Here is an 18,779-nt window from a genome sequence, read left to right as displayed (position 1 = left end):
TCTCCAATCCCATGTCATCAGTCTCTCCTCACACAGCTTTTGAGTGGTCAGACGCAGCACTGACAGGTCTTGTCTCACCCGAGGAGTCAGAGGTGAAGGCATCCATGGCACGCCCGTGATACACACTATATTCATCCATTTGCCAATTTAAAGCACTTTATTTGTAGTTTACACACAAATGCACCGTAATAATAATACCTCACGCTGTACACACCTAATTGCACACACTGTTACTTATCTGTCATCATAGATATACTGATGTGCTCACATGTGAGTGAGACTGAAATATCATAAAGCATGATGCTTTGGCATTAAGACACATTTTGACTAATTTTTCTCTTCACAGCACACTGAGACCATGGCATGCATTGTTATTATGAGGTCTTACTGGAATTATTTTGTAATACTTATATTATTATAGAATTAATATATTTAGATTTTTTTTAGCTTAATTTGAATTTTTTTACTTTTGTCATTTTAGTACTTCAGCAGCTTTAGTACTTAAAATGATTTATTTCACATATTTGCCAAGGCAGCATTTCCTCGTTTTTTTAATCTATTGTTTTATTTTATTTCAGTTCCCAAAATATGTTTTTTGTAGCAGTTTTATTTGTATCTTTAGTCAGCAGTAACTACACTGGTCTTAAAGCAAGATTTATATAAAATGTATTCATTTTAATATAGACCTTTTAACTTTGAAGTCAGATTTGTTTTCTGACTCAGAATATTGTTCCCACAGCAAACATCACTCCTTGAATACACACACAAATACACAGACCTCTGATCCATAGTATTGGTAAAGCAAAATTGCCTGTAGAGTTATATAACCATCCTTGAACTTTGGGTGAGTGCATCTGTGTTTCAATAGGACAGGTGGGGAATTCCAGACATTTCTTATGGCCCTGACAGCGAGGGACAGTCAACACTGTCTATTGGTTGTCGAGCATTTTATGTCACTCACTTGTAAGTTTGAACTCTTATATTATTATGTAGAGAAGAGATGCTGACAACTTTATTGACATTAAACCTTGTACCTGACACTTGGAGAGTACATTAAGGTGTACCAAAGTCAAATTAATCAGGTTTAAATGAGGCTTTACTATATATATATATTTCTGCAGTGCACAATATAAAATATTTTATCTGTGCACCATAACTTCACAAGGGAATGATCCAAAGTTTATTGGAACACCTGACAAATGTATTCATTTTCAAAGATCGTAGTCTTTTGCCAAAGTGACTGCTTTGTTAAGAGGTCACTGAAAATAAGCCACAGCATAGTTGATGGAAAGTCTTCTTGTTGGGACTTGTTTAAGGTTTAAATGGATTGAATTTTAAATGAACTTATAAAAACAGCAGAGGAATACTGTATAGCTCAACCAAGCTTTATTTACATGCGCAACATTTCTTATACAAACTAGATTACAATTCAAAATGGAGTACACAGGAAAAATACTCACAAACATCTAGTAGAGAAGTCATATGACTATGAGATAAGAAGTAAAAGATCAAATGTAATAAGCAGAAGGAGGTGAGGGAAGAAGGCTATGCTCAAGGTGGGAAAATGTGGAAATAGCGGGATTTGCTGATTTTAATGATGGGTGTAGTAAACAAAACCTGTATTGTTTGAGGAAGCTCAACTGGTTGTAAATGGGAAGGAATTGTATCTTTGTCTGTGTCAGTCATCTGGAAAAACAATAATTTTATGGTTTATTTTTCTAGTGAAAGAGGTGTAAGAATACAGGCAAGGCAATTTTTGAGACAATAAAAATATTGTCTCTGAAATAATTTACAAGGTTCAGATGTATTGTAGGGGCAGTTTACCAATTCATTGCGTACTGGATATCATTAAATACAATTTGAGTTTGACAATTGAATATGATGAAAACAAAAGCTTTAGGTTGTGGAATCTTTGAGAGTAAAGCAGGTGTGTCAGACATATGGCTTAAATTATGCATTCATTTATTATATCGGTATTTTGTACTAGATTTGACTTTTTACCTACATTAGGACAGATAAACACTTTCATTTATATCATTGCATGTTCTTACATCTAAACTTATCTTTTCTTGTCAATGATGTTTGATTAATATTCTCTAATTACCAAATTTGCAAGCATATAATCAAAAGATATGTGAAATATTAAATTGAATCTGCTCTGCTTTTGTTTTAACACATTATTGGTTATCAGTGCAGCTTTTTTTCATTTATTAAATGCATGTAGTGTGCATCAAGAGTTAAATGCATACAGTAATGTCTCTTTTGACACACCTGCTGTATGCTATGTCTGTCCAACTGCCCAATTAATAACTACATTATTTTGTTCAACACATGGACTTAGGAAGGTATATCTGAATTAACACTAAATTTCATAAGTATAGCAGGATGTATACATATATATGCATTGCAAATGATGCATATGTACATTTACATGCATGCATACAAGGATGTATGCAGTGTAGGGAAACACAGAACATTAGGATTTTATCATGGTTTGTGCTAATAGTTGAGCACAACTGAACAAACAAACAAACAAACAAAAAGTTTAATAAAGTGAACCCCCCCAAAAAGACATCAAGAAACTGACAATAACACAGGATTGATTCCTGTTGCTTCATCTCCTTACTTCAGAAGACTGTTGTTCATGTACAAATGTCCATAAAACATTTATGAAATTGTGTACAGCCAGGTTGCAGTTAATTCAAGACGAGGCCCTGATGTTGTAATAGAGACCCCACTCTCCCCTGAGCAATAGTGATGCATTTTGCATACAGGGACAGAAAAGTCCCCAATTTCACTGTGTGGGTTTTGTGATTTTGGCTGACAGCATCTCCTACATTTTCAAGTAATTTGGCAAATATATAAAAGATAGCTTATTGTTTTTGCTCAGTAAAGATGGCTTCCACAGGAAAGGCCCATCCATCGTTGAATGCTGCCATGATGCTAAATGCTAATGCTAATCAATTGTCCTTGTGGCCAGGGAAACACTGATGGCCTTAATAATAGGACAGGGCTCAACACTGATTATTTAGCACCTGGTATGGCATGGAAAGTCCACGAAGAAAGTTAATATTTACTTAATTCCATTTGGCTACATTTATATGCGAGAAGTCCAAATATAACTTTGCTGGCTAAATAAGTTGCCTCCACCTGCTAAGCTTTCAATTTTACCACTTTTTTTGTACAGTTACAGACAGTACACACAAATTAATTACTTCTTACATGGTTATATTCAATCACAAAAATGTATTACTTAAGTATTATTATGAGGCAACTATATTTCAGATTCGGAAGTAGACTAACTACTGAATGGTAACAGTGAATTAAAAATGAAAGCAATGGTTGAAGTGCACGGTGTCCAGCTACATTACTCCACCTGAGCTCTGTAATTTTTCAGGTTAAGTATCCACCTCTATATCGATCAGTGACTACACGGTTAGTGCTTAGAGGATGACAGAAGTAGCCAATCATTTAACAAAAATGTTAGGGAAAGCAGAGAGAGACCCAAGCCAAGGAAACTATGTTTATGACAGAAACGCTACAACAGGCCTCTTTAAATTTCTTTTTAGATTACATCACCACTAAACAAAGCATAATTTCAAACATTGCATAATCTTGCATAATGATCTGTGAGTTCACTGTTTGTTTGTTTCTCCAATGGGCAGTCTTTTGTTATAGTCTCGGTCTGCTGAACAGAAGGTAAACATCATCAGGATGTTGTAGTCAAATGGACCTGTAAACAGGCATATCGTCCAGTGCTTGCTGCAGACAGCAAACTCGGCAAAGGATACTTCAAGTCTGTTGGATGGTTTTTTTTTTTTGTGTCGTTTTTGCAGGATATTTCTTTGTAGTTGTTATTCTGTTGTTTGTTGTTATCTCTGCAGTTCTGAGCTTAGATAGAGAGAAGGAAAAGTAAGTAAGACTCAAATAAGAAATTTAATAAGAAAAACAAAACGCATCCTGTGCAGTATAAGGGGCCATTCAAACAAAAAGTGATTTTGCATTCCACTGCAGTACTTTTCCATTGGTTTTTCTATGTAAACGTGGTACTCAGACTGCTTTGACCAGTCTGCTTGTGTGTCGGGTCTTTGCAGCATCTCACACATTGACGCAGCATTCCAAAAAATGCAGCGCTCAAGTTGAAAGATGCATAAAAGACAGTGTCTCTAGACCTTATGTCCATTCTACTGTTATGCATCCTGCCTTTGTCCTGTTTGAATGGCCCCTATTAAAATATTTATTTCCTAATCGAACTGAAATTTGATTTTTTATCAATTTATTTGCCTTTTATCAAATTGCCTTTTTGTTTCTCCATGTCATGGACAGCCATTGTATGACTGCATATTTTGGCTTACCTAAGTGACTGCCGTCAGCCAGGCACCCAACTTTGATTGGATTGCTTCGTCCCGGTGAAGTTTCCCACAGGATTCAGACTAACTGCGTTTTGCACCAGTGCATCAAAGTTAAAATCTAGTCCATCAGAATCCATTAGTTCTGAGCGAATTATGGAATCCACATCGCAATCCAGACTGCCATTAAACATGTCCAGGTCCAAGTCTGATGGAAAACAATCTGTTCCTGAGGGGTGATAGATCCCCACCCCGTTACTTCCATTCAGGCCAGAGTAAAGCGAAGTCTCGGTCATCAACATGGAGGGTTGTGGCTGGAGGTGCTGTTTTGCGGAGACTAAATTATTAGCATCGTTAGCTAGACTCTGCGCCCTGTTGTTGGAGAGGGAACGCAAAGAACCCTGGACATTGGGCCCCTGTTGCTTGTTCTGGAGGTGGCTGCTTCGCCCATTGAGCACAGAACTGAAGGATGACATCATGGGGTCATTACGCATCATGAGGCCATTGCGAAGACGGGAGTTTTGAGAGGTGACAGCAGCGCTGGCCTGTGATATGAGTGGGTCGGACTGCGTCATCATGACGTCACTATGACTGTGCGTGACCAGAGAATCAGAATTCAGCAGCTCCTGAAGTGAGTTCCCAAAACAAGAAACACTAGAGAATGACATTTGCTTGTTTTCCTGGATGGTCTGCATGGGCGTCTGACGTAGGCCTCCTGCTGTAGAACCAAAAATGGTGTTACTGAATCCTCCGGTGTTGTTGCTCACAGTTTGGGATGAAGAGGAGCTTGTTGGTGACGTGGTGCTCTTGGAGCCAAAATTTAATGCAGAAGACCCTTGAACTACTTGCACTTTTGTGGCAATGTTGTCCAACAGATCGACCATTAGGTTGCCAGCCTCATTGAGATTCATTGTGCCAGTTAAGTCAGCTAGCCCGGGAAGTTCAGCAGGGCACGTTTTGGAGTTTGATGAGGATGACGAAGGGGGAGAAAGACTGCTGGGGCTGGAGTAGAGCATTGGAGACAGGGGTGGGCCATCTGTAACATCATCAAGCTCTGGATTGGCCAGGATAGGTGACAGGCGTCCACTCACGGTGCTAGCGTTGGAGTTAGTTCGTGAGCGGAAGTCAGTCCAACAGGATTCTAGTTCATCGCTGCTCCGGGAAGTGGGACTTCCTGGCCACTTGGACAGACCACCAGCAGAAACATTCTCCAGCGAACCCTCCTGGGCAGCCTGCAGTGCTGCCTTTTTCTTGGCTGCACGCCCACGTGCAGTCTTGGTGTATTTGTTACCATTGTCCATGGAGACTGCACGTCGCCTTGGCGCTTTACCTCCCCGCCCCCCTTCAGGATTGATCATCCACCATGAGCTCTTTCCAGTCCCCTCATTCTGTACACGGATAAAACGGCTATGCAAAGACAGGTTATGCCGGATGGAGTTCTAGAAAGAAAGCAGAAAGAGAGCAGAGAAACGGATGGTTATTAATCATACCATCACATGATTCAGGAAATAATCACTTGATACAAGTATATCTATCTATCTTTCTATCTATCTGCAATTTATGTAACGTACAGGACACCAACCTAATTATGATATCTGAAGAGCAGGTACCTTCCAGCACTAATGAATAGGAAACAAGTGGAAAATAGCTGTCATTGTGTATTACACGTACAATGTGATCTCAAGAGGCTGAGAAAGCACATTGTGCCGTGTAAATATACTAACTTAGCAAAGGAAACGTTTTACAGCTGGTAACCTTGGCAGAACAGAGAGGTTACATTTCTAAAACATTTTCTCTTCCTTCAATAATGCAAAAAGATGCACTAGGATATACAGACATCAATATATGCTAAATATTTAAATTATCATATACGTTCTAATATATACCGCGCCTTATTATTTACAACTCTCAGACATAAAAACATAGTTCATGTTGATGGGCACATTTTTCAACTTAAGTACCCCGTCCCGTGACTCCCGAGATGTGTGTGTTGAGCTATGATGGGTGATACCATGGATACCGGTGTTTACAGTGCCAAGTCTCTCAAGAGATTAATGACATAATGTTTGTGTGTGTGAGGGAAAAGAGGCGGAAGGGTATGAATAAAACCTCAAAGGAGCAGCATGTTGTGAATAAAGTCACTAAAACCGATTCATTTTTTTCCTCTGCTGGCTTGGCGGCTCTAAACAAACTTGTGGCGATGACACCAAAAACAAACTTATGCCAATTAAATCAAATATAGTACATTTTCTCCTTTCTTTCCATGCATATACCTCTCTTAATTGAACTTTTCCTGTTCTTGGTAAGGCCCCCAGGAGAAAACTTTAATAAGTGTTTATTGAGTGTTTTGGCATGCGTTTTGATTGTCAGAGTATCAGTGTCTTTGTGGTTGTTAACACTTCTCAGAGCTGACTCATACCCTGTAGCAACTCTACTGCCCTTGCCCTGCCATAAAATATAATATAGCTTGCAGAAAAAGAAAAGGGTTTGGATTTATATCCCTCCACATGAGATTTTTGTGCAGGAAGCGCCCAGCTCAAACGTAGCAATCCATACACAGTATACATACAAATGATGAAATGCACAAGTGTAGTGCACACACCCTGTAAACCCTATAATTATCCTCTCAGTCAGAAAATACATACCCACACTTTCTTTAATCTGCAAAGCTCATCCTTTCAGCCTGAAACTAATGGGATACTAACAATATTTCGGTCTTTTAATGCTAAAAAATTACAAACTCTAAAACATCTACATTTTTACCTGTTGCGTTTACATTTTGTGTCATTCTGTGTCTATGTCTAGTAGTCAGTATGATGCGTATGATCTCTCTGCACACGTGTGTGTGTGTGTGTGTGTTGGGGAGGCTGTTAACTGAGCGCCCAGCTGCATACAGAATCTCTCTGGAACACAGAGACCTTTTTGTCCGTCAGCAACATGTGGTAACAATCCATCAATGTCAGCAGACACGCAATGCACACACACGCAACTATGGCTTCGCTCACATTCTTCTTCTGAGAGATGTGTTTTGGTTATCTGGTGCTCTCTGTGAATGTTATTGCACTCTGACTGGTAATTTTTGTTATGTCAGGAAGCCAGTGACTAAACAAACCTGTAACCAGCAGGCACTTGCCCACAAATCAACCAAACCCAAACCACAGGGATATAAACCTGCCAACCCTTACGAAAGAGTTAGACGGGAGAAAATTATATTGATTAAGAGGACATTTTAAATATTGAGACAATCTAACTGTAGGTTTGTCATAATTTTGATGTTGAGACTATGGCTGAGCAATAGCTAAGTAAATGTTGGATTACAAAGCAGAAAAAAGAAGGATAGATTTTTCACAATATTCATCATATATCTTAATATTATGTACTTAATACATAAAAAAAAAATCACATTAGACTTCAGTGAAATGTTTAATTCACTGTGATATATTAAATCATAGTTTCGAATCTGGTTGATTCAAATAAATAAATCAAAATGACATTTTTGCTAATTAAGTTTAAATCAAGATGGTAGTGAAACATCTGTCTTGATGCTCTCATTCTTACCAGATGTGAGAAAAGACAACTGAAAAAGAAACTGACACACTCTTTAAAAGGCCAAAAAAGGAAAAATAAAAGAAAATATTTTAGTACACAACATAATATGATGAAAAATTAATTCTGAACATATTAATTATAAATATTATATACTATATATCAATCAGCCCAATAGCATAGGTCTTATTTTTCCATGTAAATGCAGAAAGAGCAACTAATCTCTTTCTCTTACACCATGCCACATAAGAAAACACAATTCACATCTTCATAAGGACCCATAAAAGTCCTTCCCCCACCCCGTCTTCATCACACACATACCCAGCATTATTTCAGCAGCAGGGGCACACACTTACTGCAATAACTCAAGGCAGGGCCATTGTATGAATATAGGTTTGGCAGCTAAACATTTCACTGCGGTTGCCTTTCAATGATATGCAGACTGTGTGTGTGTGTGTGCGTGTGTGTGTGAGTGAGACAGGGTGTACACAGAAGTTACATTTCCTGAAATCTGCAGGAATAGATCTTATTTCTTAGCAAGCCCAAGTACTGATTTTCTTAGTATTTGGTCCATGTGTGCTTTTATGTTTGTGACCAAAAGGAAAAGAAAACATTCAGAGTCTAGTGTTTATGTTTTTTGGGAAGGGTCAGAGCAGAGGAAAGTTAGAAAAAGACAAAACAAGTTTGAGAGAGAATGTGAGGGAAGAAAACAGGGCACTTGAGCAGTTTAGAAATAAACAGATAGAAATAAATAGACCAGTGTTAAAGGGATACGAAATAAAAAAAAAATCATTAATCACCGCCATGTTGTTCCAAACCCGTAAAAGCTTTGTTTTGATATTTTGGATGAATCGCATAAGGTGATTCGCATACAAAAATTGTTTCCGTCGCTTCATAACATTAGAGTTGAAGCACTGATAGCAGATGGACTATTCTGACAATTTCTTTCATACTTTTCTGGACCTTGACTGTAACTTACCTGGCAGTCTATGGGACAGTCACAAGCCTCCCAGTTTTAATCCAAAATATCTTAAATTGTGTTCCGAGGACAAACAAAGCTTTTACGGGTTTGGAACAACATGGCGGTAAGTGATTAATGACAATATTTTCATTTCGCATCCCTTTAACACTGGTCTATGTATTTCTATCGGTTTATTTCTAAAGTGCCCTGTTTTCTTCCCTCACAAACTCTCTCAAACTTTAAGAGTAAATTTTTTGACTAATTTAATGCATTATTTATATATATATATATATATATATATATATATATATATATATATATATATATATATATATAAGGGCCGGGACTCGATTAAAAAAATTAATCTAATTAATTAGAGGCTTTGTAATTAATTAATCGAAATGAATCGCATTTTAATCGCATATAAATATTTGACCTGAGAACAGTGAGAAGTAATTTTTTTCACATGGATTTATAGTATACCATTGAATAATGACTGAATAAGCTTAAGCAACAAAATATTGTTTATTTTTGTTCAACCAAGTCTAGCAGACCAGTGCAATTTTTTCCATGAAGTGTAGCAATAGCATATTTAGAAACAATTTAGAAATAGTATGTAATAAACAAATCTCCATATTCATCGGGAAGAAGGAGGCGGGAACCGGCGCACAATCAAAACCATTTTAATTAGGGATGCACCGAAATTTCGGCCACCGAAAATTTTCGGCCGAAAATGGCCTTTTCGGTTTTCGGCCGATAGACTTTTATCACCGAAACAACACGGCCGAAATGTTGTGATGACGCAAACAGAAACCGCGACCTGCACGTGCACCTGCATAGCAAAGACCACGAGCTCCCCGCAACATTCACTTAACACCAGTGAGAACATTCTCTCTCTTCTTACTCCTTTATTCGCAGCACTAAAGCGTCTCCTAACAAAGAGATTAAGACGGACCACGAAGTAAAAACAAAGAAAAGTACAGTCTTATAAAGTCTGTGAGCACACGTCTCACTGAGATCTTTTCGGATCCTCTGCACTTCATCGCGAATGTGCTTGATCCGCGTTATAATGACCATTACTTGGATGCGGAAATAAGGCAGCGCACACGAGAAATGATCCAGGCCGCGCTGGATGCGGAGAACCCGCGTGGAGACGGAGAAGCGCCAAGCGCAGAAGACAGATCAGAGCGCAGAAAAAAAGACTCGTCTCTGCACCAGATGAGGGGCATGCACCATCGTTGTCTGATATGTTCAGTGGAATTCTGCAAGAAAGTGCCTCAAATAATAATAATACGTTGGCTATTTTGTTCTTATACACACACACACAAACATATATGCATACATAATATCAGATTGTAGCCATATTTATGCTAGATTTCTGCTTTAATTTGATAAAAATGTTTATTTATGCCCTGGCCCTATTTAAATACAGTCTCTCAAATATTTCTCAAATGTCAGGCAGATGACAAGCTCAACTGCTCAACAGCTAGATGGTTATCTGTCTGAAGTCCCCATCCACAGAAGTGATAACAGTCTTGCCAACTGGAGAAGTAATGCACTTTCTAGTCCTACATAGAAAAATTTCAAATGCACTTCACCTAAATGCACTTTGTTTTTATGAGAGAACTGTTCATTTTAAAACCTTTCTGCAGGTCAGTAGGCCTGTACATTATTATTAAATATACACATGAGTGGGATAAATTTTTAGTTTGAATTTTATTTTATACTGTGCATTGTTGCAATGTGCTTAATAAATATTTACATCATTTGTAATTATGTATTTTTATGTTTTTTTTTTAATAAGTTATGTAATTGTAATTATCTTTGAAACTTTAATATTAATTTATGCAATTGCAATGTCTTAATTTTAGTAAAGTTAGTACACGGTCATAGCAATAAATGCAATGGTACTAATAATTGGCATAATTTATTTCGGTGTTTCGGTTTCGGTTTTCGGCCTTGGTTTTCTCTTTTTCGGTTTTCGGTTTCGGCCAAGAATTTTCATTTCGGTGCATCCCTAATTTTAATACTCAAAAGTAAACACAAAGCAGCGCGTCAGCCCCTCACGGCGACTGACGCGCACAAATAAAAAGCAAACATAAAGTAATGTCCCAGGCCTGGTCCTCTCTCGTCCTTCACGGTCGTCACTCCAGTTTTATATCCTTCCATCTCCTACGTGGGACTCGATACTGGTGGTGGGGCTCAGGTGTAGCTCATCTCCAATCACTACACCTGGCCTCACTCCTCGTTCCCACGCCTCTCGGCCCCGCCCCACTCGCCACATACCCCCATCGCCCCTCGCAGGCCGGGGGGTACTCCCGAGACTGCGCTCTACTCCCCCCCCCCCCCCCCCCTTCACTCCGGGGGAGACCGCTCACGGGGACCTGCGGGAACCTGGGGGTAGGACAGACGAGGCGAGAGAAAAGGAGATGGAAGGAGGAGCGACAGGGACGAGAGAGGGGAGAGAGGAAAAAAAAAAAAATCCGGTTCCCAGACGCACTGCTGCTCGGCCCTCCACCGGCTGGGTGATCTCCTCCGCGGTGCCCGGCGGTGGCACTGGACGGCCCTCGGCGGACGGCACGACACTCCTCCGCCGCCCGGTGGACGGCGACGGCTCCTCCGATTTTGGGCAGCGGCAGGAGTCCCCCGTTCCCTGCCCCTCCGGATTCCGTCACGGAGGCGGCAGGCTCCGGCCCCCTGGCGAACGGCGCCGACTCCTCCGCTCCCTCACGGACGGCAGCCGCCCCTCCTTGTCGTGGGCGGTCGGCAGCGAGCTCGCCCGTCCCCGGCAACTCGCTCCAGCCCACCGCCTCGAGCGTCCATGGCGGCACAAACCTCGCCAGCTCGAGGGCACCGCGGATTCACCACAGCGGCGAGGGATCTTCAGCAGCGCGTCCCTCCTTCTCCCGGGTTTCGGCACCACTGTAATAAACAAATCTCCATATTCATCGGGAAGAAGGAGGCGGGAACCGGCGCACAATCAAAACCATTTTAATACTCAAAAGTAAACACAAAGCAGCGCGTCAGCCCCTCACGGCGACTGACGCGCACAAATAAAAAGCAAACATAAAGTAATGTCCCAGGCCTGGTCCTCTCTCGTCCTTCACGGTCGTCACTCCAGTTTTATATCCTTCCATCTCCTACGTGGGACTCGATACTGGTGGTGGGGCTCAGGTGTAGCTCATCTCCAATCACTACACCTGGCCTCACTCCTCGTTCCCACGCCTCTCGGCCCCGCCCCACTCGCCACATAGTACATTTCAGAAATTCAGGAAGCTTATAGGTGCTGGAACCTTCTGTAAAGAGTTTTTTAAGTAATACACAATACTGTCAATTACATTCAGAACATTGGAAACACTGACTATTAGAAAACATCTCTCGGTTGCTTCAGAGGCCATAACATACTAAGTCCAACTCTCAATAACCTTGGCCAAAACAATAAAGAGTTTAACATAAACTGCCAGTTGCACCAACAAAATAATACATAGTTCAACATAAAGTGTCAAGTCCACGCTGTTTTGCGTTGAGGTGATACTTGAGGCTCAATGTGCTGCGGTGATATGCGAACGCTAGTTGGTGCTCCAGTATAATCGGTCCGCCGAAACTCATACAGTGAGAAAGTTCCGCGGTGCAAAAATAAGTTATTAAAATTGCGGGATTTTTTTTCCTGTAATTAATTATCTTAGTTAACGCGTTTTTTTGTGTGTAATTAATTAATCTCAATGAACGCGTTAAAGTCCCGGTATATATATATATATATATATATATATCAAAAAGCCTCTCATCAACAAACATTTTCATTTCTTTAAATAGATGAACACTATTTCTGACAAAGCAAAGGTAAAGAGAAACCCAGTTTATGCACAAATGCAGGCACACACACACACACACACACACGGTCCAAGCACACTGACCCTCCCACTCTCGCCTCATCCCATTCCCAGCTGCCCTGACTGCTGGAGAGAAGGAGAGAACATTCCATTCCATCCAACCAAAATGTGCATTTTCCAAACAGCACAGGACGTCTCTCCTTTTGTGTGTGTGCATCTTATTCAAAAGTGTGTGTGTGTGTGTGTCTATGAAAGAGAGTTTGTATATGAATTGACTGAAAACTGTAGTGGACTGCATGTGGAGGGGGCTCCAGTTCTCTCTGACAGTACATTCTGTGTCTTCTGTTATTGAACTGTTCTTTCAGAGGTTCATACTGTACATCCCAGCCAACAATATAAGAGTTTCTGTAGCTAAAAGTACAAAACACACAAATGTCATGCATGACTAACCAGCTAGAAACAATTACATAACTGCATGCAAATCTATGGAAAGTTTGTATTCCTTTCCCTCCAGAGTTTTACAGAATTAATAATTGGAGCGAATGTTTCCAAAACATGACCAGTACAAAGAATCTTAAGCATGTAAGATTACCCAAGTATGTGTGTGTTGTGTGCACATTGGATAATGTGGCATGTTCAAAGACATCCTTGTTTATCCTGGGACTTCTGATCCAGGGGGTGGTGGCCTTCCCATCCCACTCTGTTTAGCCAATCACATCGTTCATATAGAGGCACACACAAACTCACACCGGCTGTAAAGCTGACCTCACTGTAGCTCTGTATGTGTCATCTGTGCTGTCCAGCAACTGTACACAATCACTCCTAACTTCAATTTTCCCACATTTCTGCTAAGTATTTATAGTTTGCAAACACAAATATTCATATAAACATGCTCACTCTGAGCTTGGCAACCACTCTCATTGAGACGTCACTGCAGTATGCCTGTAGTGATAGTATTAGGTGACAGGGAGTATCTTAGGACAATATATTTGCATCTCGGGTACAGATAGTCCTATTAACAGGAATGTGTCAAATCCCATTCGTTCAACTCTAAACAAATGCACTGGAGATGGAAATGAGAAGAAAAGGAAGAAAGGGTGGTGTTAAAAATAAGAAGGACTTTAAACCCACTTTTTTATTTATTTTCCAAAACATTATAATTATGCTCCAGTTCATTTCATTTTTTCATAAACTGATGGTATATAAAATAAAATATAAAAGTAATTTAGTTCTAGGTTTTAGTTAACTATAATAACCCTGTTGGTTATTATAGTTAACTAAAACCTAGAACTAAATTACTTTTATATTTTATTTTATCAAAGTAAAATATAAAAAAGCATTTAATTTTAGCTATCTACACTCAGCATTTCTAATTTTAATTTAATTTTGTGTGCTAGAATAAAGTGGAAATAAAAAAATAGAAAACTATATAAACAAATACAAAATAATTAGCTAGATCAAAACTAAATTACTGAACTTTTAACTAAAATAAAATAATAATAATAATAATAAAAAAATAATAAAAATTATAATTAATATTCATAAAACCTATATTATCTCAATGGCATTAAAACAACACAGGTATACAGTCATGTCAAATGTCCATAAAGGAAATATCAATATCACCATTAATGTACTAAATAACTATATCAAAATATTAATTGATAAGTAATAATAATAATAAAACCCTGTTCATTGACAATGTATTCTGATGTACATCTGTATAGTGTTTTAAAACTGCATTTAACCAATCCAGTGAAGAAGCTTATGTCCTCTCTCTAAACAGGAAGTACTAAATGTGCCCTTCCTGTCAGGTGGTAAAGAATGACTGAGAGAATGGTCTGGACCACATCTAAGGCTCGGCTATTTAGGGGATAGACTACACCGGCTATGCAAAGTCTAGAAATGTAAAAGAGGGAGGGTGATAAAAGGGAAACTATTAGATCCATGAGACATGTGTATACCTGGCCTTGAATTTGAAGTTCATCATCAGAGTAAACTCCTCACATGCATAAAATACATACACACACACGTGTGACAATCCTTTCAGTGTGTGTCTATCGTGTACTTCGCTAGGCTGCTCAACTCACTTCCCACACGTCCAAACTCTTGCTCCACACCCTCTTTGGCATCTCTTTTGGAATATGAAAGACCCACAGCCGTCTCAACAGATAAACAACACTGCACAGACATCAGCCACACGTGTGATATTTTTAGCTCCAATTTGGAACACTATGTCCCTTAATGTCCCAGGTTAACCTGGCCAAATTGATAGAGTAGGCACCTATTTATTCATAAGTCTTTGCCAGACAGGTCTGCTAGTATAAGCAAGATTGCTTTTTCCAAATGTTGTAACAGAGATGGTTTTTTTTTTATGGTCAGTAAAGCAATAGAACGAACTCTTATGGCTCCAAACAATCTGTTCTCAATCATTGCAGTATTTGGTTCTCACTTTATCGTGCCAGGGACCTGTTTGTCTTGCAAAATACAAGCAGCATGTATTGAACAAGCAAGATTTATTTAGCAGACTACTGCTGCGATATTTAGCTCACAAATGGCAGACAGAGCTTGTGACATTTCAGTGAATAATGAATAAAAGTTGTCACATGCACAGTAATGCGTGATACTGTTGGGATGATTTACTGATGAATACTGGAAATGTAGAGTAATTTTAAAAAGACTCATTATAGAACAGGTTTTTTTTATTTTTTACTCTAACACTCACTATGAACAAATTAATTATGAGCATATTATTATACTCACATTGCTGTGGCTCTCGGGAGTAACTGAAAACATCTTTATCAGTGTTTGGCTCCATCTCTATGCGAATATTTGTCGCTCTTATGCACATCTGGGCTGGATTTAAAAAAAGGCCCTGTTCTGTTTTATTTTTGTGGGTGTTTGTGTGTTTGAGAATGTGTATACACTGCGGCTTTTCTAGCTATGATCACAAAAATGCAGCTTTCTCAAGGGGCAAGCCTGGGTTTCATTTGGTTTTACAATTTCATTGTATGCCTACATGAATTTCATGAATTGCTGTTGAAGTGGATTGTTGTTTAAGACCGGGTAATTAGCAATCAAAGTTCACTAATACGTGTCCGAAATCGCTCTCTCATTCACTGTTCATTAAGCAGGCCTGTTTTACATTATGAGAGAGATGAAGAAACATGGCACAATGCAAAAACACAGAGCAGGATATGTCCCAAACAAGTCAAGACGACAAAGCCCTTATTAAGTGGAATTGTTAAGCAACATTGCAACCTGCACGTTATTAAAGATTTCTGTGCAGTCAAAATATGATTATTTTCCTATTATACTTTATTGATTGTTCATTTAAAAAAATAAACATAATGTTTAAGTAAATCAATCAAAATATTATATATATAATATAATATTAAAATAAGCTAAATGTATATTAAGTTAAAAACAATTCTATATTTAAAGAAATATTCAGTTTATTATTTACTGATTTAATTATTAAATATTTTTTTTCAATCAATTTTGCAGCTGCATTATAGTCCCCTAACTTTGGATTATGTTAAATATAACACAGTATAATTACATATTGGTTGTGCACGATAAATAAGAGCGCAGTATTTATATAAAATATGGATATAACTATATAGAAAATGAACTTGTTCATTCAGAATTCACTACAAAGTGGATGGAACAGGGAGTGATTACATGCTCCGTTTATGTGACTAATTTTGAGCAAACACGACTGCCCTAACCTCAACTTTTACCCCACTAAACATCACCAAAGGTACTATTAAAACTGACCCCGAGGCTTTATCTCCTGACCAGTAGCTAAACTACTGTGTGTGCATGTGTGGAAATATTTCCGTATAAAGAAACTCGCATTCTACTTTGCTGAGCTTGGCAAAGTATGGAGAGCCAACACCTAAGAGACATTACTGCAAAAAATAGATAACAACGCATGCAATATCACTGTATGATGATCATTTACAGTAAGGCCTGCACCCCAGGGACGTATAATTCACGAGGGTCTCAACGGACCTAAAAAGATACAAAGAAAGTATCGCTACAGCAGAGAGTGCTTCATAGGGTTTTCTGCTGTACCAGCAATTCTCACCCCCCTCCCCTAGTTCCTGCTGCCTTGACTTTTGGGCCGCATGATTTCCTGTTTCTGCTGATGTGATAAAAACACAAACAGAAATACTGTACACTCACTGTGTTGCACGTGTATGCACATGGTATCACACACAAATCTGGATGGTAATGCTCGGACTTTAAATAAAATGCTTGTTGAGTGACCAGGTGACCTACTTCCAAGTTATAATCTTATGGGAGTTTTGCTTGCACTTCTTTACAGCCTCTGTACACCATGTTACCACTGTTCTGGTTATGCATGTGTCATGCATGTGTGTTGAGAGAGATAGAGGGAAAAGGAGAAGGACGATATCATTGGTTGATGCAGTGTGGCTTCGGATAAGATGACAAGTTCATGTTCTCGGAGTACACTGTGTAGCCTGAAAAGTTAATCTTAGAGTAAGCATTTTTTTTCTTCATTAAAGTGACAGTGCACAGTTTTTGTCTATACAATGACAGTTACTGGGGTCCATACAACATTAGACGCTGACAAGAATAAAATAACAAATACTAATCATTTTATTCTATTGGTCGCCACAGTGGAGCCAACAGGTTATGATCACATGACTTTCTGAATATTATTCACTTGATCTCAGTATCCCCGTTTTATTGGACAGACTTGCAGGATAGGTTAAATTAAACATGACTGACTGTGTATAAAGCATTTTACAGCGCATCAGTAACTAAAAATGTGTTTGTTGGCATGATGCTGAATCCAAAATGACCACCTTAACATAATAAAAAAAAAATTGCTGAGTACACCATTGACCTCCATAATATTAAAAAGAGCCAAGAGCGGTGCCTGCTAATTTCTTCCTTCAAAATAAACCAGACTGATTAGATAAATAAGGATGGGGTCACTTTGGCTGCGTGCGTGTGTTTGGATAAATAGGAGATTACGGTTCTAAACATAGAAATATTGAGACGTGCAGGAAAACGCATACCATCCTCTCCGACTCTTGTGTTTTTCCTTTACTCATTTGCTTCTCATTTATACACTGTAACCATTAAAGCCCTGAAAAGCCTAAAAGCAAAGTTTGTCCCAAGCCAATCAAACACTAGTTGATTTGAAGAAAACCCCCAACAAAACAACAAGAGCGTGTTTTCTCGTGCTGGGTCAGGGTTTGTGAGTCTGGGACACGGCTGGTTTGAACAGCACAGTCTCTTCTCTGTGTATCTGGCTAAGGAGGCTTCGATCTGTCACTTATTCATTCATCTTCCTTTCTTTCTTCATGTCTCTTTGTTCTGGTTCTCTGAAGCACACAAGGCTTAACCGCATGCTCGCTAATGCTGCAGCTCCCCATCATGACGAAACACAATGAAACACACCGCACGGACATGTCCTCTGAGCTGCGTTTGTCTATTGATTTGCCCCTCCCCCTCCACACTTTCTCTCTCTATCACACTTTCCTTTCACAGAGATATATGACAATCCCTTGCACTCTATTCAAGGGGTCAAGGTTTCCCTGGTTAGCTTGGTCCACTTTATCCGTTCTGGTAGATGTCATAACCACACGATCTGCCTGCAAAGAGCATTTCTACACTGACAGCCATGCAAAAGTAGCCAAGTATTCTGACAGAATTAATACATTTTATTTTAAATGGGAATGCTAATAGGTTACTGTAAGTATTCTAGACCTTCTCGGCAGCAGTTTGTCTACTGTTAATGTTTAAATAAACAACGTTTTACAGGTGTGGGTAATAAGAACAGGTTATTACGTAGGAGTCATAACCACTTAGCCGTTGAGTGACATCAGTAGAACATCCTACAGACCTTTGCCCTTAACTTTATTACTATGTCGCGAGTCTTGCTCTTAGACCTCACTTCCACGACCATTAAGAGCACTTTCTCCAACTATTTCCTGTTCCAGACCTCGTATTCAGTATGTGCAATGGCTTTAAAAAGTATCTGGACACTTATGTCACACTAAAAAGCTATTTGAGACCAGTTTGGCCAAAGTGACTACAAAAAGTGGAAGTTGT

At 39.1% G+C, this 18,779-nt stretch overlaps 1 protein-coding gene across 3 annotated transcripts in view; it reads right to left on the bottom strand.

Moving 5' to 3' along the window:
• Window positions 1–1,369: 1,369 nt before the first annotated feature.
• The window catches only part of foxo3b (forkhead box O3b), a 32,459-nt gene continuing 15,049 nt past the window's right edge, over window positions 1,370–18,779 (bottom strand). For 2 of the 3 annotated variants that reach the window (XM_052585603.1, XM_052585605.1), the window contains exons 3-4: window positions 4,356–5,788; window positions 1,370–3,891 (exon numbers count right to left, since the gene is read on the bottom strand). In XM_052585603.1, coding sequence (XP_052441563.1) covers window positions 4,370–5,788 — 1,419 coding nt within the window. In that variant the 3' untranslated portion in view covers window positions 1,370–3,891; window positions 4,356–4,369. The remainder of the gene's footprint in view (window positions 3,892–4,355; window positions 5,789–18,779) is intronic. The other variant, XM_052585604.1, reaches the window with a different exon arrangement.

This window comes from Carassius gibelio, chromosome B20, assembly GCF_023724105.1.
Source record: "Carassius gibelio isolate Cgi1373 ecotype wild population from Czech Republic chromosome B20, carGib1.2-hapl.c, whole genome shotgun sequence".
NCBI lineage: Eukaryota > Metazoa > Chordata > Actinopteri > Cypriniformes > Cyprinidae > Carassius > Carassius gibelio.
Note: the sequence above shows the minus strand (reverse complement) of the source record. Positions and strands in the feature narration are given on the sequence as shown.